Source organism: Lathamus discolor, chromosome 16 (genome assembly GCF_037157495.1).
Source record: "Lathamus discolor isolate bLatDis1 chromosome 16, bLatDis1.hap1, whole genome shotgun sequence".
Lineage (NCBI taxonomy): Eukaryota > Metazoa > Chordata > Aves > Psittaciformes > Psittacidae > Lathamus > Lathamus discolor.
Genome location: NC_088899.1, coordinates 672,696 through 697,433, shown reverse-complemented (window position 1 = coordinate 697,433; position 24,738 = coordinate 672,696). Strand labels below are relative to the sequence as shown.

General features: G+C 39.0%; 1 protein-coding gene across 3 annotated transcripts in view; it reads right to left on the bottom strand.

Annotated features, from left to right (window-relative positions):
* The window catches only part of PRDM2 (PR/SET domain 2), a 76,311-nt gene that overhangs the window by 13,665 nt on the left and 37,908 nt on the right, over positions 1–24,738 (bottom strand). For 2 of the 3 annotated variants that reach the window (XM_065696236.1, XM_065696237.1), the window contains exons 7-8: positions 9,347–9,454; positions 4,548–8,916 (exon numbers count right to left, since the gene is read on the bottom strand). In XM_065696236.1, coding sequence (XP_065552308.1) covers positions 4,548–8,916; positions 9,347–9,454 — 4,477 coding nt within the window. Of the gene's footprint in view, positions 1–1,054; positions 2,626–4,547; positions 8,917–9,346; positions 9,455–24,738 lie in introns of those variants that run through there. The other variant, XM_065696238.1, reaches the window with a different exon arrangement.

Below are 24,738 nucleotides of genomic sequence, written 5' to 3'. Positions count from 1 at the left end.
ATGGTGATAAAAACACCAACACTGCAGCAAGATCAAACACCAACTAGTATTTCACTTGTCAGCAAGAGATGAAAGACGTGGTAACAAGTAGGTAAGGGGAAGATTAGGCTCCATCCTCAGCAACTTCAAAAATATGGAAGAGTTTTTACTATGTTTCCTAATTCAATCTATCCAAATACAACTATGGGTATGCAAACCAAAATGTTTTCACTTAAGTAAATATAGCAAAACCTAATCAATATAAAAACCCATTACTGTGGCTGTCCTACCACATAACCACTGCTGTGAGCTAGGCTAGAATTCACATTTTCCATCAGAGTGCAGCTACCAAACTGCAGTGTATAGCATCACAACAGAGATGTGCCTGCAAAAACACCCAGGGAACAAAGTTAGAACTGCCTCATTGTACCAGAATTTTCCTCTTTGCTAAAATTCAAGGAAAACTTGGCTCTGGAGAGGATAACGTGTTCAAGGAATGATATGTCACATCAGAAAATAACAAGGGAGTTCTTGCCAAAGAATCTTACTCGAACAGAAGTATTAATTTGAACAGACAACTACATAAAATATTTACTACTGGATTAGTAATGAATATGTTAAGAAATTGGCTACTATAATATTGATGGTGTTAATGATACTACATTATTCCATCTAACACCACACTAATACGGACACAGATGCTTCCAGCTCCACTGCAGGAGACAGAATGTACATCTTGGTGATGGAATACAACAATCCAAAACTCTCAGAACTAAAATTCTTCACATGTACCTTTTAAATTAAACTATTTCACACGTTTAAAGCACATCAAATAGGACAGTACAGTACAAAAAAAGTTAAAGTGTATAATTTTAATTAATACAAATTTATTGTGTCCTCAATTAAAAATAAGAATCCAGGCCTAACTCAGAAGTGTCAAACTGCTATAAAGTTGCTCCAGTGACATAGGTGTAGACACTAAGGGATGCAAGCACACTTAATTCCTTCTAGATGTACACTGTTGCTTTGCTCCTGGTCCATTTCATTTCCATACAAAAGGCAAGTTTCTCACAAGTTTGTAAAAAGTTGACTTTATTGGTTACAGTTATATAAAAATGTGTCAGGATAGTTCCATCTAGTTGGTCATTAAGTGCTTGCAACACCACCAAGACTTACATACATCTGCAACTCACTCGATGCATTGTGCTGGAGGAAAAAATCCCCCTTCAGTTGCTTACCTGCATTTACAGTACCTTCAGCAAGGCCACAAAGTTCAAAAGCAATGACAACCCCACTTTTACGTCAAGTTGTAATTTAATGTTTTCGTTAGAATAGTCTTTATATCACTCTCCAATAAAAGAAACAATATAACTAACAGCAAACTTTAATACAGGAACATGCTCCAAGATTAACAACCCAAAAGGAAAGCAAACTGAAATTGATGTAAAAGGTAAATCACATATAGTACAATTGAAGTGTCCAAAACAACTTAAATAATTTTAAATATTTTATTTTTTTAAACTTGCTACAAATGCTTTTATACAGTATTTCAACATAAAGTCCCCATAACAGAAATGTAACAAAATGGGAATGATAGTGAAAGTGAAAGTTAAAGTGGCACAAATTCACCAAAGTATCAAACTACAAATTTTAAGAGGTAGATTACTTTTTTAAGTCAAGAACAAAAAATAAAAGGGGTGTCTGTGTAAAGAAACGAGTCACTTTTCCATCCATTCTGTCATTAATCTTGAAAGCTGCATGAACAAATGAGAAACAGCATTTCCACAAAGAGCTGTTATCAACAACAGACTAATTTGTTGTCTTAAGTTATTAGATAGAGGTGTACAACCTTTCTGAGTAATTATATATTTAACTTTCAAAATATACAGGTATGTAGTCCTGGTCTATAGCCTTCTTATCGATAAAAAGATACAATGCATTCATTATATATATGGTATTTAGAAACTGATATCAGTATTTCATTGCTATATAAAGTTTCATTTGCATGTATAAATAGGAATTTGGAAAAAATCCATAAAACATCCAAATCAGGCTTTTCCCCCATTGTATACTGGATACCTAAAAGACTCAGAAAGCAAGGAGGAGGAGGTGGGAAAGAGATTCTGTGGTGCTAGGTTGGCCTCTACTGATTCAGTTAGACAAAAGAGACTAAATACATCACAAAAATACTTTGAGTGCAGCAACATTTGTTGTCCCTGAATCTACACTGAATTATCAACAAAATCAAGGATCCTGCTTTGCCAAATACACCACTGGCCTGCCTGCATGCCACTCATGAAGGTACAGACAACTCCAGGATCTAAGCAAGCACAAAGGTAGATTTGGTTTAGGTAACCCCACTATTTTTTTGGTGGTTTCACATGGGTTTTGTTTTGAATAGTACCCTTCTAACTGAATCATCCCAGAGCCCAGCCATGTGTGTCAGGCACGGAATAAGACAACCTAAGCCTGACCCTGACTATTAGCAAGAAGCCTGAAGGCAATTTTACGACTGTGAGTCAGCTTCAGCTGGTTTCGCAAGCTTGGTGGATTTCACATCCATTGGCGTAGTGCTTATCCTAAGTTGAGCATGCAACAGCTCTACCATGTCATTAAGGGATTTTGTTTTGTTTTTACAGGAGATTCCTAGAAAATAAAAGACAAAAAACTGAAGATAAATGACAAAACAAACTCTTTGTGAACGGAGTGTGTTTACACAGAGAAACTGAAAGGTGGAAAACACATCTGGAGACAAATATTACATGAAAAAATATGAAGAATTAAGATTTCCTGGAAGAAAGAAAAAATACAGTGCCTACACAGAGCAGAATCAAAGCCTGTGCTGACAATAGTGTATGAAGGCAATAAAGTTCTTCATACTATATACCTGATAGAAAAAAGTTGACTACACAATCTAGATCTATGAACATTACTTACTGCAGAAACAAAATACAAGAATTCTACTAGCATTAACTATTCATTAAACCAGTCAAGGCTGCAAGCTGCCAAGGTAAACTAACAGCATTTGAGAGAGTCAAGGAAATCTTAACCCAGGTCAGCTGTGATTTACCCCAAATACTATTGAACACTTCCCATATGCACCGATTTCCAAGTACTCCGTTATTTTGCCCAATGCCAAATGATTAATTTATATGGAAAGTTGTGTCATTTTAGCCTCAAATTCTACTGGTCTGTTCTGGCACCATGTTAAATAGAGTTCCACACAACACTAAAGGAGCAGCTGATGAGAATTAAGTAACATAGAGATGTTTATGTCCCAAGAGAACAGGCCTGGTAGATGTTTCTTATTCCTTAAAGGCTTTTTTTTTTTTTTTTTTTTTTACCACATTAATCTCCAAATTCCAGTAACATTTTTCTCTTTCAACACGTCCTAATTAGGGTATTGACTATTTTAAGTCAAGTTCCCCTTTAGCGCTTTGAAACAATTGTGTTCTATTGAACCTTTACTTTACAAAGCATTTCCTCAACATTTTCACTTAGGATGTCTTCACCATAAGACACACAAGCTGCAAAGGTTGGATTCTGACACTTGATAAATTCTCCTTGCTCTGAAGGAGGCTGCCAGTTCCTCCACTGTCAATTACTTTGATTAAAAAATACTACCTTCAGCCATAACCCTAGCATTAAACACAGCCACACACTGCAAGTACCAAACCAAAAGAACTCCTAACTACCAGTGAGCTTTGTGGAGGTTACTGGGCAAATCACGCACCTGTATTCAACTCCAGCGGGCTAGGAGCATGCTACTAGCAGTTACAAACAGTTTGGAAAGCACCCTATTGATTTGAGAAACTACATGAGACGTAAGTCGGGACTCAGGCACGTAGATGAAGAGTTTATTTATTGAAGTATTACGCTTGTGATTAAAATCGTTCTTCTCAAAAAGAAATAGAACTTTCAATATAAAACTTGTTTATACTGCAACGTAAGATCATGAAACTTCTAACAAATTTACATGTTCGTGTAAGTTTTCTTACACATCTACTTCCCTTCTATTAAGTATTCACTGATCTGATTCAATATGCACATACATCTTTGAAGTATTTGGTCATGGTTTGGTTTTTAAAAGATATTCAGAAAATGCTTTTATTCAGGACCAACAATGCAAGTCATTTTAGTGAGCAAAAAATGCAATCATGATTTTTACCTTAGCCAACCACCATAAACTAAATCTAGAAAGATGTTAGGCCCCCATATATGCCACATATCAAATACAAGCTCAGTGTCTCCCATACCATTAAGTTTAATGACATTCAGTTTATTTGCACTCAGGCACTGACATTTTTTTTTTTTCCAGAGTTTTCAATTCAGTTTATAATTAAAGACATTCTTTATACAAACTATGTATTATTTCACGACAACATGAAAGAATGCATCCAGTATGTACATCATACCTCAGCATGACAGCTACTTAACCATGGTTTAGGAAACAACTTTTTGTTTTATTTAAGTATGAGAAACTCAAACCCAAAAAAAAGACCAAGAATTATGGCAAACCAGCAAGCAATGTGTTCCTGTGTTGTTTCAACTTCAAATTAAATGCTTACCTGAAATCTTTCAGTTCTTGCTTTGTACTGCTTTCATCTCTTTTGTTTTCTGCTGCCTCTGCATTTGCCGCCTGTTGTAGGCTTCGTGTAATAGGTCCTCCAATCCTCTCCCTAGCTTTCACCATGAATCTGTCTGCCTTTTTCTTACTTGCCACAGCAGACTTACTTGACAAAACAGCTTTGTTATTCCTTTGTATTCTGACATGCAATTTCCGGGAGGCTTTGCTTGAGATTCCAGAGGAACTGTTCTTACCGACCCCCTTAGTCTTTTTCCCATCAACGTGAGACATTCGGGACACTCTCACAGGACTAGAGTTCCTCAGTGATGATGAATTTGGCTTTTTAGAGCGAATGGAAGGTACAAATTTAACGTTTTGTTTTGATTTGAAGGATGCGGAAGGAAGCTGGAGTTGGGCAGGTCCTGAGGTCCGTGCTCTGGTCTTGCCCAAGTGAGGCTGCATGCTCTGCATTTTGATTTCTGCATCTGCTGTTCGCCTGCGCTGGTTACTGCCTTTCTCACTGCTTGCAGGTGAAAGACTTGCACCCTTTTTGGAAGAATTCTTTTTAGAAGAGGGAGAGATGGGTTTTTTGGGGCAGCTAAATGATGCGTGCTTGTTCAAACTGCCAATGTAAGTAAACTCTCTATTACAGTAGGGGCAGATGTGAGGGTCTGACTCGGACGGATGAGTTTTCAAGTCTGCCTTCTGCTGGGCAGCTTTCTTTTTTTGCAGAATAGCTTTCTGGACAAGCTGGTTTTTCTTTTTCAATGCACTGATTTTGAGTTTATTTGAGGACATTTTGCTAATCTCAACATTGAAATTAAGCCTTTTAGGCTGACCCATACGTCTAAAGGCGTTCTTCCCAGGGCCAGCTATAACCAACATGCCATTCTTGGGCTGCACCGTCTGTTTGAGTGGTACTGGATTCTTTTTAGGTGTGTATCTCTTTTTATCACTGGCAGATGCACAGGCCAGTATGTGTTTGTGTAACTCAGGCATGTTATCAACACTCTTCCCACATTTTGTGCATCGAATAGCAGTAGTGAAAGTCTGCGGAATATTGTGGGTAGTAAAGTTTGTTGCAGTAACTCCAATCCCCATAGGATTACGATGGTGATACTGAAATGGAGGTGGTTTAAAGCTTGGGTAGTGTTGATTGAGGCCCATACGAACATCTGGATCTTTAGATTTTACTCCAGAAGCCATTATTTTTATAGTAGTATAAAGCTCTTCAGAGGAATCATTTAGATCTTCATCTTCCTCCTCTTTAGAAGGTTCCAAAGAATCTTCTGACAGGCTCTGCATGTGTTCCACATTTGCCTTACTGGGGTCAGTAAAATTCTGGGGTCTCAAAGTCCCACTTTCAAACTCATGATGTGTGCACTCTTTGTCTGGATGGAGATCCCGCTGATGCTGTTGCAAATTGCACAAAAAAGCAAATTCCTTTTTACAGACAGAGCAAACAAAGATATTTCCTACTCCGTGAAGCAGAAAGCGATGCTCTGACAGATCTGTTTTATCCCTAAAAAGCTGTACACAGAATTCACATTTGAAGGGCCATTCTTCAGCATGAATGGATAAATGCTTTGTTAGGTCTTTAATGGAAAGAAAAGGTGATTCACAGACATTGCACACAAAGCTTTTGTTGAATGTTTCCTGCACTACTCCTGATTCACCTGAAGTATGAGGATCTTCTCTTGCTTTCTGCTGTTCAGTTTCAGCTTCTTCTTGTTTTATTATTGGGAGAGTATTTTCCAGATTATCAGCAGAGGAAACAACAGAAGAAACTACAGAAAGAGGAGGTGGAGATGGAGATGATGAAGATGAAGAAGAGGAGAAAGAGGAGGAAGATGAGGAGGAAGATGAGGAAGAGAGTGTAGGAGGACCAGGTGAAGCAGCAGAAATAAGAGGTTCAACAGAAGGAACAGGAGATGGAGAAGGAGAAACTGTAGGTGAAAGAACTGGTAGCGGGGATTGGGTAGTAGTGTTAGAGAGTGGCGATGGACAAGAAGAAGTGTTAGTGGCACTGGCAGAGGCTTCTGGAATTGATAAGGGCATTGTGGGAAGGAGGGGAGGAGGCGATGTAGCAACTGTTAACATGGGTGGACAGGGAGGTGGGGAAGGAGGATTGGTTGGTGTCAACAAAGGAGGCAGCTGGCACATGGAAGGTACAGCAGATGCCTGTGGAACAGGGGAAATGGAAGAACTAAGGGGCTGAGTGTCAACAGAAGACAATGCAGACAGACTGGGATCCATGTCAGGTTCTGCCTGAGGCTCCAGGGATTTGCTTGGGCTCACACTCCTGTTCACCCCGAGTGTGCTGTCTGTGGCTGCATCCGTTCCATTATACTCATTCAGCAGAACTTTCTGTAACATGCAAGTGGTTGGTTTCTTCTTTTTAACACCACTACAGGTTGGCTGTATGGAATTTTCTTTATATTCCCTAATTTCAGCATCATTGCAAGGCTTCTTATGCACACTTAAATCTAAAACAGATTCCCAGGGAACCTGATTCTTATTCTTGGTATCGGACCTTTGTTTCACACCACTAGATAAATCCAGTGGCTGCTGGTTGCACACACTGCCAAAAGTCGGAGCTGCTGTCCAGTCTTTTGATACTTTATAGTCTTCAAAGCAAAGAGGGCTCAAAGTCTCTTTCTCCTCCCTTCCAGTCAAGCTCCAAGCAGGTGAGTTGCTGTGGCTTTCTAACTTTGGCATTTTTGAACCCCGAATATTATCATTCCACACAGTTTTTCCCTCACCTGATTTGACAAAGTCTCGAAGTACTGGACTGTGCTGTGGAGAACTGGGAGGGGAGCTGGTCCTTCTTTTAAATCTACTGGATACTGAAGGCAAAATAGGTGATGATGTAACAGAAGGTCCTAGTTTAGGGATCTCTCCTGATGGAGTTATCTTCTTACTGTCCTGTGTCTGAAGAAGCTGTTTTAATTTTGACGACAAATAAACACCTTTTTCCTTCTGAAAAGTTAAGCTTTCTGTTGAAATGCTGAGAGGAAGATTTAATGAACTAGTAGGAGTTATAGGTTCTGGGTTTATTTCAGTTTTTATTTTTGGTACAAGAGGAGGGCTGGCAGTTCTCCTCTTTTTGGATTCATTGCTCCCATTGCTAGAGGGTTCCTTAGGAGGTTCATTCACATGTGTCTGAGTAACCTTTAAAGTTGGGGAAATTTCCACTGTGACTGGACTGATGATACAATTTAGCCCATACAACTCGGCAGAGTTGGACTCCATCTGAATCACATCACAATTGCTAGTGCTACTGTTGGACTGAATTTTACCATCAATGTAATAATTTAAATTTTCAGAGATATTACTGGAAATATCCATAATATAGACATCATCTACTTCACCTTCCTCTTCTATTTCTGTACTTGCTATATATACACTCTGGACTGGTGGTGCCTGCTCTGTCTGAAGTGGTGGCTCTTCAGTAAAGAATCCTTTTCTTCTGACACCTTTAGGAATAAGATGACGCTCATGAACCCTACGCTGATGCCTCCGCATGTTGGTGTGAGTTCCAAAAACCTTTTTGCAGTATTTGCATGGATGTAATTCTTTGGGCTCCTTATTTTCCTCAGCAAAAGCAGAGTTTGACATTTCTTGGGAAACCTTCTCAGAATCCAAGACAACAGAGTCTTGCACAAGACTGGAAACATTCAGGTCATCTTTAAGACCATCATCCACAATTACCTGGTTATCAGCAACATTATCCAAGTGTTGTGAAGACGTTAGTGTTAAGAATGGTTTCCTTTTTGGCCCTGACTCATGGCGTCGCTCATGTCTTCGCCTGTTAATTTGAGTACCAAAGGCTTTCCCACAGTATCGACACTTGAAAGCATGGTTAACAGTAGATATATGGATGTGCATGTGGCGTTCAAGTCCTTGCTTTGTTGTAAACTTCCTCTCACAATGCTGACAGGGAAACATGAATGTTTCTGGAACATCCCCATTTGACTCACCTCTTGCTTTTGGAATTTTCACAACCAGTTTTTTCTTTGGAGAGCTTTCTGGAGATTCTTCTGATGTACTCTTTTGCTCTTCCATGCAGTCCAACTTCTCTTCACATACCAAAGGCATTTCAGCATTTTCTTTAGGCATATTGGTATCTTCTATCTCCTCTTCATCTTCCTCCTCTTCATCTTCCTCTTCATCTTCATCATCAAAATCATCTGATGCACAGTTTATTGCTTCTCCTTGTTTATCTTCAGTTACCATTTGTGGTTCACTGGTAGGACTGGGGATCATCAGCTTTGGAAGTACATCCTGATTTACCATTTCCTGAATTACTGCTGTTTGTTCCAGGGACAGTACAGCAGAAACAGAAGGTGCTTCATCTTCCTCTTTGTGACCTGACACACAGAATAGGAAAAGAAAAGCATGAGACATTTTTACCAAACACTTCCAAGTACACTGCACCTTTCTTCTGCCTTTTCTTCTAATATAGCATAAACAGTATTTATAGTATGACACTGATTTCCATTAAGTAACAATAAATACTGCCTGTATAACCAAGCTCCACTTTTCCATTGTAAGGAGTCTGGATTTACATCTAAGTTTTACAGTACATTTGGTTTTCCTGTTGTCAGTCCTGCATACTTAATGACATACTTCTGATACCAAAGTTCCCTACTAATAAAAAAGTTTGGGCAAAAGATATAAACATGTTCACTTTACTACGCTAACAGAACATGCTAACATACTAAACAGGAAAAAAAGCGGCCCCTATTCAAAAAGATAGTTACAAGGATAAAAAATAAGATAAAATACTTAAGAACTCACCCTCTTTGGAGTCCCTCATATCTGCAGCAGTAGAATCCAAATCACCCTTTTTCTGTTTTGTATCCACTGCCTTCTTTCCCTTTTTACCTTCCTGAGTCTTCTTCTTTCCTGAGGAGAAGAGATGACCGACATTCATTATTCCTGCTCAACAATATTTGCTTTTCATATTTGAATGGCAGAATTAAACCCCCCCCAGCTTTGGAATATAACACTTCTGTAGAAACCCCATTTTCCTGTGGAATACAAATGATGGATCAGTGAAAAAGACAACATTCAGATAAAGAAACAAACCTCCAGAGCCCAGAAGAAATTAGAAGACAACAGTGAATGTCTAAAACCCTAAGACTCTGTAATTTTTTACTCACTTTCAAAGCAAGAACAGACTATAACAAAAATGTGTTGTCCAGAGTTAACCAGCTCACACCATACAGTTACCCAATACCTCCATATGGCTACTGAATTACTGTATCCATAAAAGCATATGGAAAATGTGAAATGTCTTCATACAATGCTAACTGGAAGATCTGATGAAGTGAAACCCATGGAGGCTTCCCTACTTGTATGAACATTCTGAATAATGACTTGAAGAGCTGTAATAAAAGCAATGAAGTAATAACATTATGAGAAAACTAAAAGCAGAGTAATCTTGCCCAAAAAGGCAAAGACAATAAAATCAAACCAGATGGAACTCAGTAACAGTACAATATGAAAGTATTTCATCATGTCCACCAACACAAACAAATTTTCTAACATGTTCTGTTGGCAAAATTAAGAGATTAGGTTAGTTGCACAGGATGCTGAACACAAGGAAGATTAGGGGAGAATAGCATTATGCAAAGACTTAATCAGTGGTGCAAGACGTAAAGACATTGTAACTTCATTTACCAATGAACTACACCGTTACATCTACTAATTTTTTCCATTAATCTTAAAAATTCAGTCCTGTAACATACAGAAATTACAGAAAGAACTGCAGTTAACAAATGAAACTTTAAGGTCTTCCAATTTATTCACTGCAAAGACCACATTCTCCATATAGAATGGTTATTTTACATACATCAATGTGGTTGAGACATGCACCTCTTCTGAAACCTCACACTTCGACACAGTACCTCTTAGGAGTGAGAACCGTTCAGAAGCAGCAAGCCAAATTCCTCCTTCTAAAACAAATTCCTTAACACTGAAAATGCTACTTTAACACACTGACCCTTCCCTGTAATCAGAAGTGTGCATCACAGCCCCAAATCCATTTCTTATTTATTCTTATTATTCTTCCAACCCACAATCCTGTCAACAAGTTCCTCCTCTTTTTTTTTTCCTTGAAAATATTTTTTCACATCTTGAGCCAAGAAACTGAAATGCCTTCTAAAAAATGTTCCTCCATTCAAAGTGAAAATGTTCAAGTATGGTCCCCCTCCAACAGAACAGATCAGAGACAGGTCAGCTTTAAAAGGAAATGCTTGGATTTATTTGAACATTCTATTCTATCTAAGTAGCTATCTGGATTTCCTCTCAAGGAGCTCAGATTTCACAGGCTCTCCCCACATTCTGGTGTGTTTCTGTTTCATGTATGTTTTACCCTTGTGTTAATTTCCTAATTCCAATTCAACGGCCTCTAGCCTGAGAAACTGGCAATAGTCACAGAATGGATTTATGTCACCCTTGCAAAATACAAACACACCCTTCCTAAAGTGAACTAGCAATTATCTCATCATATCCTCAGATATTATAACAATCCCTGTGTCCAAACAGCCCATAATGAACCAATACTGGTTTATCTGATGATTCAGCATTTGGTTGTATTTTATACCAAACACCTACAAGCTGTGAGAATACATAGTGTGGATTTTAGCGTTCACACAGGCATAAGGAATTGAAGAGCATCTTTCTGTGAGAGCTAGTGAATGTCTAGCTTGAACAGAGCTTCTTGTTATCAGCACCACCAATGTTTGTAACTACAACCACTAGTACCAAGCCTGAGTATGAGGTATTTCAAACAAGCTTCCAGAAGTATTTGCCCAAGTCAGCTGAAACCATTCTTGCAATGTATAGTAACACAATCAACCTACAGTTCCGTTTCTAGGTAAAAGATCCAAATGTGTCAATTTCAATATATCCTGAAGGAATAAAACATACCTCACAATACACGTTAGGACCAACCTAACAAAACTAGGTAAAAACTCCAAATGTGTAACTTCAATGCATCCTGAGGGAATCAAACATACCTCACAATACACCTTAGGACCAACCTAACAAAACATATTCAATTGCTAGAACCCTTTAAGAGCTGCCATTTTTTTCTGCAGACTGCTCAGCATTTCAAGACCAACATCAGTATCCCGACTTAAGTGACTTAAAATGTGAAATTCTAGAGTCTCTACAAGTGAGAGTGGACATAAGGAAAAGATGGGTCCACAGGCCCCTCTCATGTGTGCCAAACTCCGCCACGGTTAGAGACAGTGCTCTACTAGACTGTGGAGCGTATGACAGTATTGCAAATGAGGTCACAGAGCAATTCTAAATTTAATCTAGAGCAGCACTGAATTTAAGCATAATGACATGTTACCATTAAAGCTTTCAAATCCAGACCCAATTCTTTCTTCTAACAGGACTAGAAACAAATTATGTTCTTGACCTCACACTTTAAAGAGCACAAAAGCAACAACAAAAATCACTCATAGGTGCTAAAGCGTGCACAGGTTTTCCAAAGCACTGCCCATTTGCAGAATGTAACATTTACAGTACTTCAAATCCAATTATAATCTGGGAAATCACTAAAATAGCAGGATTCATAAGCAAAATTGAGTTACTCAAGTTACATACTTCCTTACGCTACGGAAGGAAGATCATTTGCAAGTTCTCCTGCCACACTCCAAAAAACCGAAGATGCAACCTGCTCACAATGCAGCCTGTTCACTTTTATGGCTGGAGATGGTTCAAGTTCCTGGCCCTGATACATAAATGCATTTGAAGATTTATCTGGCACCCAACTGCCCTTACTCAGAAGGGCGAGCAAACTTGCCAGTTAAGGTTAAAAGAATCCACTGTACTCAAGCATGGCAATGACTGTCCCAGATGGGTCCACTTCATGGCCCTGACTGTTCAAAAGCAGATGCCCAGGAAGAGAATTTAAGACCAGAGTAACAGTAAAGTGGTAATTCATTGATATACTCTCCCAGGTTTCACAGATCAAAAGTTCCTGAAGTCTTGAAGATGTTTAATAGCTCTTGCTAGACTTTCTTCCATGAATTCCCAACATCCATGTACACCTGAAACATTGGTACCATTTTCTTCCTGCAGATTTTCAACAAGTAACACAACCTACTATTCTGATATAATGGGTATCACAGGGAGTATCCAAGAAGGTCTGCCCCTTAATTTTCCTACTGTTTCAGATGTCAAGCACTAACAGAAGCCTGCAGCAGAGGGAAAATGCCTCAGAATACAGAACCTGGTGGAAGCCTGAGTATAAGTACACACGTGCACTTACCATCAGGTTCCTGAAGGGTCCTACATGGCTGCTACTGCCAGCTGGATCCTCCACTTGGTCTAAACAAGAAAGATACAGGAATGAAACACAGGGAAAGTGAAATGGAAACAATGACAAAAGAATAAATGAAGGGCAGAACTTCATATACGTGCATGTGCATTAAAAGAATTGCAAAAGAAAGATGCAAAGGAAAATGAGTGAAAGAAACAGATGGAAAGCTACTTGTCTACAGTGACAAAGATCGAAAGAGGAATGCATCAATTTGGCTTGCAACTTCTTTTTAAAATATAGTCCTTCTTCTCCCTTTCCTTTCACTTATGCTGCAGATAGGTCAGCACAAGCATTATCTGCCTTTAAACCTCCACAATACCTGTATAACATTTAGCCCAAACACTGCAACAGCCACAGGTGATCTCATGCTATTGCCAATGTCCAGATAATCATTAAGGCTCACTTACTACAGGAGTTCAAATGACAATAGACTAAGAATTCAAGAGAGAGAGATAACCTTTATCTGACCATACTTTATTTTATTGATCAAACCAAGATACCTCAAAGCAACCTACAGTTAGCTGTGCTTGTATTTTTGCTCTTAACCAGAATACTAATGGAACTGTGAAACCAGAATTATTTCTGGTGGGATGGGATAAGCATACTCAGACGACAGGAGGCAAGAAGTTAAACACAGTGTTTCTACACACTTGGAGCTGAATTCTATAATTAAATGCTGCTAAACTATACAAGATGCTATTATCTTTAATAACCATGCAGCACCATGAGACACTGGCACAGGGTGCCCAGAGAAGCTGTAACTGCCCCATCCCTGGCAGTATTCAAGGCCAGGCTGAACAAGGCTTGGAGCAACCTGCTCTAGTGGAAGCTGTCCCTGACCATGGCAAGTTGGAAATGCATGCACTTTAAGGTCCCTTCCAACCCAAACCAGCCTGTGATTCTCCGTTCACAGTTATGATCATAAAGCAAGGACACTCACGCCTGACGTCCAACAGTTCTGAATCACTTCCAAGAAATCTGACAGACATTGGCCTCCCCCAAAAGATTGTGTTTATAAGGGAAAAGAATCACTGGTGTAAGTTTCTGGTATTCCTTTGAAATCTGTAGCCAACAACTGACTGCAGCCCAGTAACGTATCTACCTCATACCCCACCTGTGCTGTCTCAAAGTGCCACAGATACCTGCCCAAATCTCAAGCCTCCTGGAAAACAGTGCAGAAGAGAACCTTTAAAATGCATTCTTAGGGCACAGGTGAGTGTGGCCACCTTGAAAAGGTATGGCCAAAGAGAAAAGGACAAATTTGCTGTTATACTCTGGCAAACAGGGATCCCCACATGGTTTCATGATGCAAATTACAGTGTAATGACATACACTTGATAGTCAAATCCCTTTGGGACTGGTTCAGATTAATGAAAGTTTGCATCAATCCCATTCTAGAATAGTATTTTGGCATTGAAGAGAATGAAATAAACAATAAGCCTATATACAAGCTAGGAAGTCCTACAGAAAACTCAGCAGAATACAACAGCATAATCATTTCCACATTATTCTGATTAATGAATTCTACAATACTGATGCAGCAGCTTGATTTTTAATTTGAGAAACTGCTTGTTATGCACCAGAATTCCTCTGTTTCTATACCCGGAATGCTGGTAGATGTCCTGCTTTTCAAGTACACTCCTTAAACTTTCAGGCATCTGTAAAAATCTGACTACTTGTTTGTTCTGGAAGACAGGCTAGAAAACATGAATGCCCTCTGCACACAAAAGAAGCCATATCCAAAATAACAGCATAAACGGCTCCAAAAAATTAAACCCAAGTTGTGTTGGCTGCAGGAGCATGAAAAAACACAGAAACATGTTGCAGTCACTTCTTAGAATCTTGTCCAAGTGGGAATGTCACAGCACATCAATGTTAAAGACCTTACATATTTAATAAATGGAATTTATTAAACAGTAAATTAAGTAAGCACCAAAAGATGTATTGAATTCAAGATGCCCATTATGAAGCTGTGAAGTCTGAGGCTATTCTTTTAACATGTTTTCCCCTAATGGCTTCTAAGTGTCTTCATTTTGAGTTTTGATTTTTTTTTTTTTCATTCTCCATTAGCCACAGTTCATCACAGAGTGAAATCCTGTTTACAAAACCTCTCCTGCTATCTGCCAGCACCTGCTCAGGCAGCAACGCCAAATCATGAACTACTTGGCTGACTAAATAGCAACATACCTGTGTGTTAAGAGCTGCTTACACACACTGGGAGGACTAAAGTACTCTTTCTAACATTTAGGAAAGCTGGTACATATGATATCCCTGAGATATAGATAGATAGATAGATAGATAGATAGATAGATAGATAGATAGATAGATAGATAGATAGATAGATAGAAAGATAGATAGGAGGATTATTCATATTATCATGGGGATTACAGAAACTTGCTGAAAATACGACCTCAAACTCACAAGGTTATGCAAATATTTTATTTCAAGATCTAAGCCAACAGCCACACATCAAAATAGACACAAGCTCATTGCATAGTTCCTCATCCACATTTGAAGAGTTAAGCACTGCAGACTTACACCTCTACCACATTACTGTGGCAAAGAATATTTGACTTTCAGCATTCACCACCTCACAATCCAGCTTTAAACTGCTGTCCAAACTTTAAAGTAATTTAGGATAGGTGAGTTTATTCACTACATTGTTCAAAGTGTCACACTGCAAGTTACGGGAGAGAGAGGAAACGAGCGTAAAAGTAGCAGGGATAAGTCACAAAGCTAGCAAATATTAGGCTAGGGATCAAAAAGATTACACCCCTGAAAGAAAACACCCTAGCAATTCTAGTTTGTTAAAGTTACTTAGGTGTTATAACATCAACCTCCAATATTTCTACATATTACTGTTAATACAACAATACCCCAAAGTTCCTTTTAAATACGTGCATTTACATATTGCTTTGAAACTTGACTAGAAGAAGCTGAGCTGAAAAACTCTGAAAACTCTGTACTTCTGAACACACACACACACATACACGTTATTACCCGGGGGGGAGAATGTCTTTTGAACTCAAAGCTTCCAACCTGAAACAAAACAGAACATGAAACCACTGCCCACCAAATGCTTTGGGGGAAAAATGCTCTTGTACTGGCAAGATAAAGTACTAGAGAACCCACCAAGATGCTTCCTGAGACACCAAGGCTCAGATACTCGATGCCGAAGAACAGCTTTGATGGTAGGTTTTTTCCAAACAGGCTGAACTGGTATGAGTCAAGGGAGAAAAAAACTTTCATTTTTATGCCATTGTGAGTGTAAGAGATGCTGTATGAGTAACATTTTCCAGTTTGGCTATACACGTGTGTTGCATGCACACATGAAACCCTTTCTAACGCCCCCCAACAGAATTCTTCCCCTGGGTTGGAAGGTACCCATCCCTCTGATTCAAAAGCAAGACCAAGTATGACAACATTAACTGACTTTTCCATCTTCAAGACTAAGTCTTTCTAAAACTGAAATTAAAACGATGTAAAAAAGACACCAAAGCAGCACATTTTTATTCAGATTCCAGCAATTCTAAGGGTGAAATTCAAGCTACAGGAAGCACAGTTCAATTTTTGAAACACCTGACTAAAAAGCATGTCAAATCTGAATGGCTACACACAGGATCATCAAGAGGCCTATTTCAACAAGACCTATTTCAACAATACTGTCAAGGATGTACGAAAGGCTGCAGAAAAACACAAAATTTCAACATGGTTATTACCCTGGCTTCCTCATTCTATACAATAAAGAATTGATGGAGCATTTTCCTTGCAGCACCATTACAAAAGTAGCAGATACAAGTAGTTCATACAAGTATAATCTTGGGTACTGTTAAGCAAATGAAACACTAAAATGGACATGGGATGTTTCAGAGTCCAAAAACTACCACAATGCAACTTTAACTTCTGACTTCTGAAAATAATTTAAAGCTAGAGAAGAGAAGGAGGTCTCTGAAGAGAAACTGCATGCCCTGTTCTTTTAAATAATCTATTTTCCTCACTGTAATTTGAAGCACAATCGCCAGTACTACTACCTCTGTTTGAAGACCACAAACAGCAGCAGCAGAGATAAAGGGCTGCTTTACAAGAATAAAGGCAAATGCAGTGAACAAAGGTTCTTCTACAATTTTTTCCAGCATCTCCTCTTCCTTAAGACACTTTCAAGCTTGCCCAGTAGAAGCAGAAAAAGAGGAACCAAATAAGCATGGAAGACAAACTTCACAGTAATTCTATTCATATCAAACTGCCTGTTGTATAAACATATTGCTACACATTAAACATCACCTCCCATACAAACAGTAGCATTTTAATCACTGTATTTTCCAACCAGATTATGAAAATTGCAGTAACGTCTTGCCTTGAGAAGGTATTTCAGAACGCCTGAAGACAGATGCACATATGCCCAACTGTGTATATGTATTGAAATGGTTGTACCAATCACTAAACATCCATTTTGCAGAAAAGAAATGGAGTAATGCATTTACAGAGACTGTTAATATGACATTCGCATAACAGATGAATTTGTTGCCATGGAAAGCATAAGAAAATTCCGAGCTGGGCTATTTAAAACACCAATTTCTGCAAGTGTTTGGCAAAGTCTCCACTTCAATGATAGCACTGAAGATCCTGTTACTGTATCTCAATACAAACTTCTTGACTTATATAATAACCAGTACAAGAAACATTAGCATGGCAACATAGGGTGTGCCATGCTAATGTAAAGAAACAATGCAACAGCTTGCAAGAAGCAAAAGGGAATATACTGCAATTATGTGGAGTTCTTCATGAGCCCAAAAAAGCTCAGCTGAAGTTCTTCACAAAATTCAGATGTAAAAAATCATTTAGCCTGAAAAATTCTATGAGGGGAAATCTTAAATATGTGATATTACACTAGTCCTCAAAAAATTAAATTAGGAATTCTCTTCAGTAGTCTTCCAACACTTCCTGGTTTTTAAGTTAATTATGTACCATCTTCCTCTGTAACAGAAAGAAGGGCAAAAAGTAGTTTATATTATCCGTTTGCAGTAGTATGCCATTCACATTGGCAGCATCTTGTGCAAATCATTAATATGATATGTCTTTTTACTAAGCTGAGTATAAATCATAGGAAGTGTTAAGTTTATAGAAAAGAAGACTTACTCATCTGTCGTGGTTTAGACATCATCCATAATGACTTAAACGGTACAGAATGTCATCTAACAACTACTAAGTACAGCAAACAAACATCTACAGGGTTTAATTCTGCGCAGTTTTAACCCACACGAGAGCTGCGATGACACTATTAAATGTAAATAATTAAACAAGGAGCTTTCATCTTCGCAAGATTTAAAATGTTATTCCTGCCCCATGCCAATATTTCTAAAACTAAATTAGCAGAGCACACAAATATGTGCTCAGACTTGCCCCAGAATTTCTCCATCACTCAACATAGTTGTGTATTTCTACCACCTACCCTCCCCAATAACACAACCTCCCACCATTCACGACAAATTCCCAGTAAGTCACTTGATATCCAGCCACAGGCACCACCGACACAGCCAACCCTCAAAGAAAATGTGATCAGCAGCCTTCCCTCATTATATTCCATTAGGTTTTCGTTTGCTAAGCATTAAAACAAAAGCAGCAGTGAAAGAAATGACAGCTGGCATACAGATTTTCCAGAAATAACTGGTGTTCTCTATATTTAGCCAGTTTTTATGGACAATTCAGTTAAAAATAGAGCATCCAAAGTACGTATTTAAACACAGAGAATTACTCAAAAGTTGAATTTATGCTTCAACAGATGTGAGCTTTTACTTGAATCTAGAAAATGGTGCTTCTGCATTCACTATAGCTCTCCTTGATATGTTTTTCTACCCCTGACATGAAGCTAAACTCTGATAATTAAGAAATAACATGCACTTTGACAGCATCATCTACAAGATAATGCAAATCAAAGACCTCACACAAAAACTTGCACCACAAAGTTTAATAGGATCACTATTAGATCAGCCTGCCTTGATCTGTAGTAACACAAATATTTGGCATGGGTCTATCTGGATCACTAAACATTTGAGAGGGTTAGATTAAAAATAAACAGGGGTTTTAGCTCAGTTATCTTTAGCAGTAACTACTAAGGACTTTAATTGTACTCCACTGTTTGAAACGTCAGATATATTCAAAAACAGAAAACAGTGGTGGCCGCACCAATAATGACATTTAGAAAGAGAAAATACTTACAAAAAAGAAAGAAAAATGAAAGGACTCCTGAGTCCACATGCAGACCCCAAAGCTGATGCCCATCAGACACTGCTGCTGAAGATGGCCTTCTGCTATGAAGAGCAGTTTCACTCCACCACACCAAACAGAACTCTTGAAAGGTGAAAAGCTGCAATTGCTTGGAAGACCAAAAGCACAGTTTATCCAAACGTTTGTCCAGACACGGGCTGTGGCTTTACTTGGAGAATGCAGCTGTACAAGGGCTACAATTCCCAGGAAACAGAACTGCCTTTGTATCAAATCGGAGCAAGGGGATTACTACAACAGGAGTCCCTAACACTGAGGAAACAAGAGCAAAGCCTCTCACAGATGCAGGATCCAGACAGCGCTGCTACTGCCAGATTAAATCTGTATAAAATTAAACCCCTCAGAACTGCTACAAGATCACACTCAACATTCTCTATTTAAATGCTCTCACATTTGTCCTGTTATTTATATTGTTATTTTTCCTGAATGAATCCTTTCGTTTACAAGACATACAACATGTAATCTGTCAGAAATCTTCCCCCAACAATACAGTAAAATATTCTCAGTGAAATCACCCTCTTCTGTTCTACAATGTATTTTGTTCCCTCCTTGGCATTCATCCCCCATTTTCTTTCCTTTAGCCTAATTCTCTTATTTTAATTCAGTACAACTTGCAGACATTATCTCTACTTTGGGGACTCAAAAGGAAAAAACACAGCACACAGTTTTTGTTGAGGTAAATCTTTTTTTACTGTTAGCAGCAGCAATCCAGTAGATTTGTAATAGAATCCTATCTTGTATTTCAAGAAGGGAAAATTACTTGGGAAACCATATTCACTGGTACTCTCCACAGCACACACCCCCTTCCTGCCCTCCTGTCACCACCACACCGCAAAGTGCCAAGGTATCAGCTTTGGCATGCAATGCAAGCCTGCCTTAAACAGCATTTCTTCTTCTGTACAGTTTTAAAGGCTATCATTTACTGCAAGCACAGCATTATTAACTTCCCCGAGTGTTTTGCTCAAACCCTAAGAACAGAGACATAAAAACAACATATGTCAAATGACACGCACTCAGATTTGTACAAGGAAAACACCACAATTACCAACTTCAGCTGAGATGACAATAACAGAATTGCCAATTACACACTATAGTAAATACGCAGTGCGTTTCCATCAGTCCCCATTAAAAATCTTAAGAGCATTTCATGAACTGGGTTTCCAATCTAAGAATGAACATCTTCAACTGTTAACAAGCAGCTGCTGTCATGACATTTGCAACATGAGAATTTTGCTTCTCCGCATCTGTTAAATGTTAAATATGTACAATTGTTATTTTAAGGTACAATACAGACCCCAAATCATTTTTATCTGCTGAGAAACTGAGATGTGTTTAGCTTCCTCTGTGAAGCCAAGCTCTTCATTCACTTCAGCTGCAGCTCACTGGTAAATCCTTTGAGAAATGCTTTTCAGTCTTCTCTGATAGTAAAAGATACTGAATTATACTTCCAAAGGAACTCAAACCGTAATGCTCCAGTTGCCCAACCAGCGCATGTCTCAAGATGCACAAGAGCATACCACAGAACAACAGCAAGTTAAGCGCTTAAGTTAACAGAGCCTACAACAGAAGTTACTAATTTTTTTGTTTTCCCCAAATGACCAGATGACAGCAATTTGGTACCTGCTTCACTTCTGAAACCAAGCAAGGTCTATAGGCTCAAAGTCACTACAGGGAACGGCAACTTCCTCCATTTCTCAAACAACGTGAAAAGAACCCACAGTCAGAACACAAATGTATGTGACTTCTGCTCAGTTAACTGCTACATTCAAGATTAACCTGTTCAGATCAAATTTAAACTGGACAAGTTTTTGGCACACATCTTTGCATAGCATAAAATGTCAACAAGAAAGAAAACTTCACTGAAAAGTAACCTGCATCTTTTTATTTGCAGGCAAGGAACTGGAAAAATCCCACAGCTCTGGACGACAAGTGTGGAGAGCCAAGAGACTGAAGGCTGACACTGAACAGTTAAGGATTTGGTAGCTGTGAGTGAAGTTGCAGCACAAAATCCAGTTGGCCTCTGCATCCCCTGAGACAAGGGTCTGTAAGAGTGGAACCACCGGACTCTGTGCTCTTCACCTGCCACTTGAAACAGAACACTGTGGGCAAGTCAATTTTTTTACTAAATTCACTGAAATGGAGCATAACCTACTCAGTAAAAGCCCCGGACAGCTCTAATTCAGCAGCAATGTCACACAAATTTCCTTTCAAGAGTACAACTCTATGGCAAACGTGTGCATTTTAACATTCTGACACAAACTTAGTGCTAAAGAGAGGTAAGCTATCGCTGCAGTTGAGCGGTTTTACAACAGAACTTACTGTCTAGACACTTAGCTCCTAATTCTACTGGCAGCAGCATAGGAAGCCTGCATGGGACTCAGCTCTGAGCGGCAGCAATGCGTAAGAAAGTGTCCTGGGTTGAGCAGCAGCAGTCATTTTTCTCCTTCTTAGGAGCTAGTACAGTGCTGTGTTTTGATCTTTTGGCCTTGGAATAGTGGTGATAACGCCGATGTTTTCAGTTGCTGCTCAAATGTTTGGTCTGGCCAAGGACTTTCTGAGCCTCATGCTCTGCCAGGGAGGAGGGGAGGCCGGGAGGAAGCAGAGACAGGACACCTGACCCAAACTAGCCAAAGAGGTATTCCATACCACAGCACGTCATGCCCAGGATGTAACTTGGAGTGACCCGGAAGGGGTAGAGGGACTGCAGGGTTGGACGAGGTATCGGTCGGTGCTTGGCTGGGGGGAGTGGGGTGAGTTATCGGTCGGCTGGTGTTGAGGTGTTGTATTCTTTCCTCTTGTTATTTCCTTTAGCACTGTTATTATTGGTGGTAGCAGCAGTGATCTGTGTTATACCTTAGTTACTAAACTGTTCTTATCTCAACCCGTGGGAGTTGCATTCTTTTCGATTCTCCTCTCCGTCCCTCCAGGAGCAGGGGGAGGGCAAGAAGTGGGGAGAGTGAGTGGACGAGGTTTGTGGTTGGGTTTAAACCACGACAGAAAGTTTACCAAAATCTGTATGAATTAAGTAACTTTCAGAATCATTCAGCCTTTCCCATTGAACAATCAAATTGTTTCAACTGCCAAATGAAACAAGATTCGTATCTGACTAGACTCAAGTGAGGCATCTGGCTTTCAATGGAAGCTAGGATAGATCTGTAGCTGATGGTTACCACTCAGATGGTAATCCATGGCATTCTGCAGTAATAATAATCCAGATGATAGATTTTCAGCTATTACAGTACTCTCACTAGTGTCAATCATCACATTAATAATACCGCTTCTTTGAAGTTGAAAGCATTAACCATAGTACACCAAATGCTCTTGCAGAACTCTGATAGAAAGTGCGACAACAGCATTAACTCTTAACAGCAACTCTAGTAATCTAAATGCTCCTCAGAGTTTCATCCTAAACAACTTCCAGGCAGCACTGGTGATCCAAATAAATATTGTGCTTGCTTAGTCCCAGGGAAAAAGTGTTTAAAAGGTGAGTAAATATTTGTCAGTGAATATCTGATGGTCAGACATTATCTGATTTCTTAGCTACAGATGTTGAAATACCAGCAAGTCTTATTTCACTAACCCAAGTAAAAACTTCGACTGTTGTAACATTTCCTTGAGGAACTTGACACAGCAAGTGAAGGCCAGGGAGAGTTCTTCAGAACAAAGTCATTCCTGTCAGCCTGTGTAAGGCTCTTGGCAGGAATAACAAAATAAATATGAAGGTTTGACATGTTAAAAAAAAAAAATACACACGCTCTAGTCTGACAATGCTTTTCCTTTTTGTTGATTTGGAAAATGAACTAGAGCTAATAAGTGGATTATAAAGTTACTTTGACATTTTGCAGTTTCGTAATCCAGTGACATGAGAATATGCAGAGAGACTTCACAAATTCCCTTGCAGAGATCTCACAATTAAACAGCTCTCAGCCACACACACACAGATGAAGCCTGTATCTCCCCTCAGAAATAACCAGCTATCAAGACTTTGCATGCACACATGTGAGGTTAAACATGCTTGTTTAGCACTGCACAGTGAATTACACAGGGCCCTCAGTGTAAGATGATCCCCATAAATAATTCAAGTGAAATAAATGGTTGATGCAAAGTTATGGTAAATTGTAATAAAAACAAGCAGTGAAGCTTAGTGCCACGAATGCTACAGAATCAATGTCAATAATATTTTTCAAATGGGTTTGAAAAGATGAAGCCTAAAAAGAAAGCAACTACAGAAAGGCAGTAAAAAAAACTGCGAGGTAAGGAAGATTCTCATTACAAGTAGAGCTTAAACTGTTCACTAAATTAAGACACAATTCAAGCTAAATAGAATGAGAATACACTTAAAGTCAATGACTGACTTTACCTTGCATCCACCATAAAAGCCAGAGTCTCCAAATATAGAACAAAAAAAGTAAGTGGGAGATTGCATAGGAGAGTAAGGAAACCATAGAACTTCTGGTAAACCCCTTGACTTAGCACAAGGTAATGCAAAGGAATTCAAGAAAGGATTTTCATGTGATAAGTCATCCAGACTTCTGGGAGAAAGCAAGCCCAAATGCTTTAATACAGGTAAGGCAGTCAGGGACTCATGGAGCTTGCTCTCCTGTACAGGATTAAGCAACCGGACAATTCTAAATCACAAAATAAGACACATTGGAATAAAAAGGAAAAGCATTTGCTTCACTCGGGAAAACAGTGGCTATTCTCCTGTTCTGCAGGAATTCATCCCCTCCCTGGTTTGGAACGTAACCTCCAAATACATTAACCTCAAAGCTCTTCCCTAAAACAGCAATCATGAGGTTTCCTGTGCAAAAGCAGTTGAACAGTTCTGTGATTCTAAGAAACTTTTGAAAAATCCTAATATAATGCAATATTCTTGCAAGGAAAGCTGCTTTTCAACAGAAACTCTGTAACTTTTAACTCATTTTCAGGAAAATTAAAGTATTTTCCTAAGAAAGGAAGAGAATCACCCTAAAACACATTGTCTTTACTAAAATAAAAGAGTCAGCAGTGGAATACTCATCTGCTGCTCTTTCAGGTCACTCACGGTCTCAAACATAACCCTGATCAATAGAAAAAAATTGATTTAATACTGGAAAGCTGCCTAGTGCCTTACTGCACTTCCCACTGTAGGTTACATAACTGGAGACAGCATGTGCTTGAGATGTATTTTATCTTTTTTTAGCTTGGAAAAAATCATATAAGAAATAGTGGCTGAACGAAACAAATGCATAAAGAAAAACATGGAAACCCAAGACAAATATTTTTATTACATTAGATAAAAATATGTATTTGCTCTAACCAGAAATACCTCAGTAGGTAGAAATACACCAACTTGTTACAATCACGAAGGCCATATTGTTATTTTAAGTTAAGGACACAAACAGAGAGATAAAGTAACAGGGACAGCATGGAAAGTGCTCCTAGTACTTAATTAACAAAGATCTGATGTCAGCACTGAGTCCTTACGCTGCATTCCTGACCACCTTCGAGCCCTTTGCTGAATTCTTATGGAAACTCTGCTTTGTTGGTGGCATCACTGGTCAGAGACTCCCACTGCAGACATGAGGAT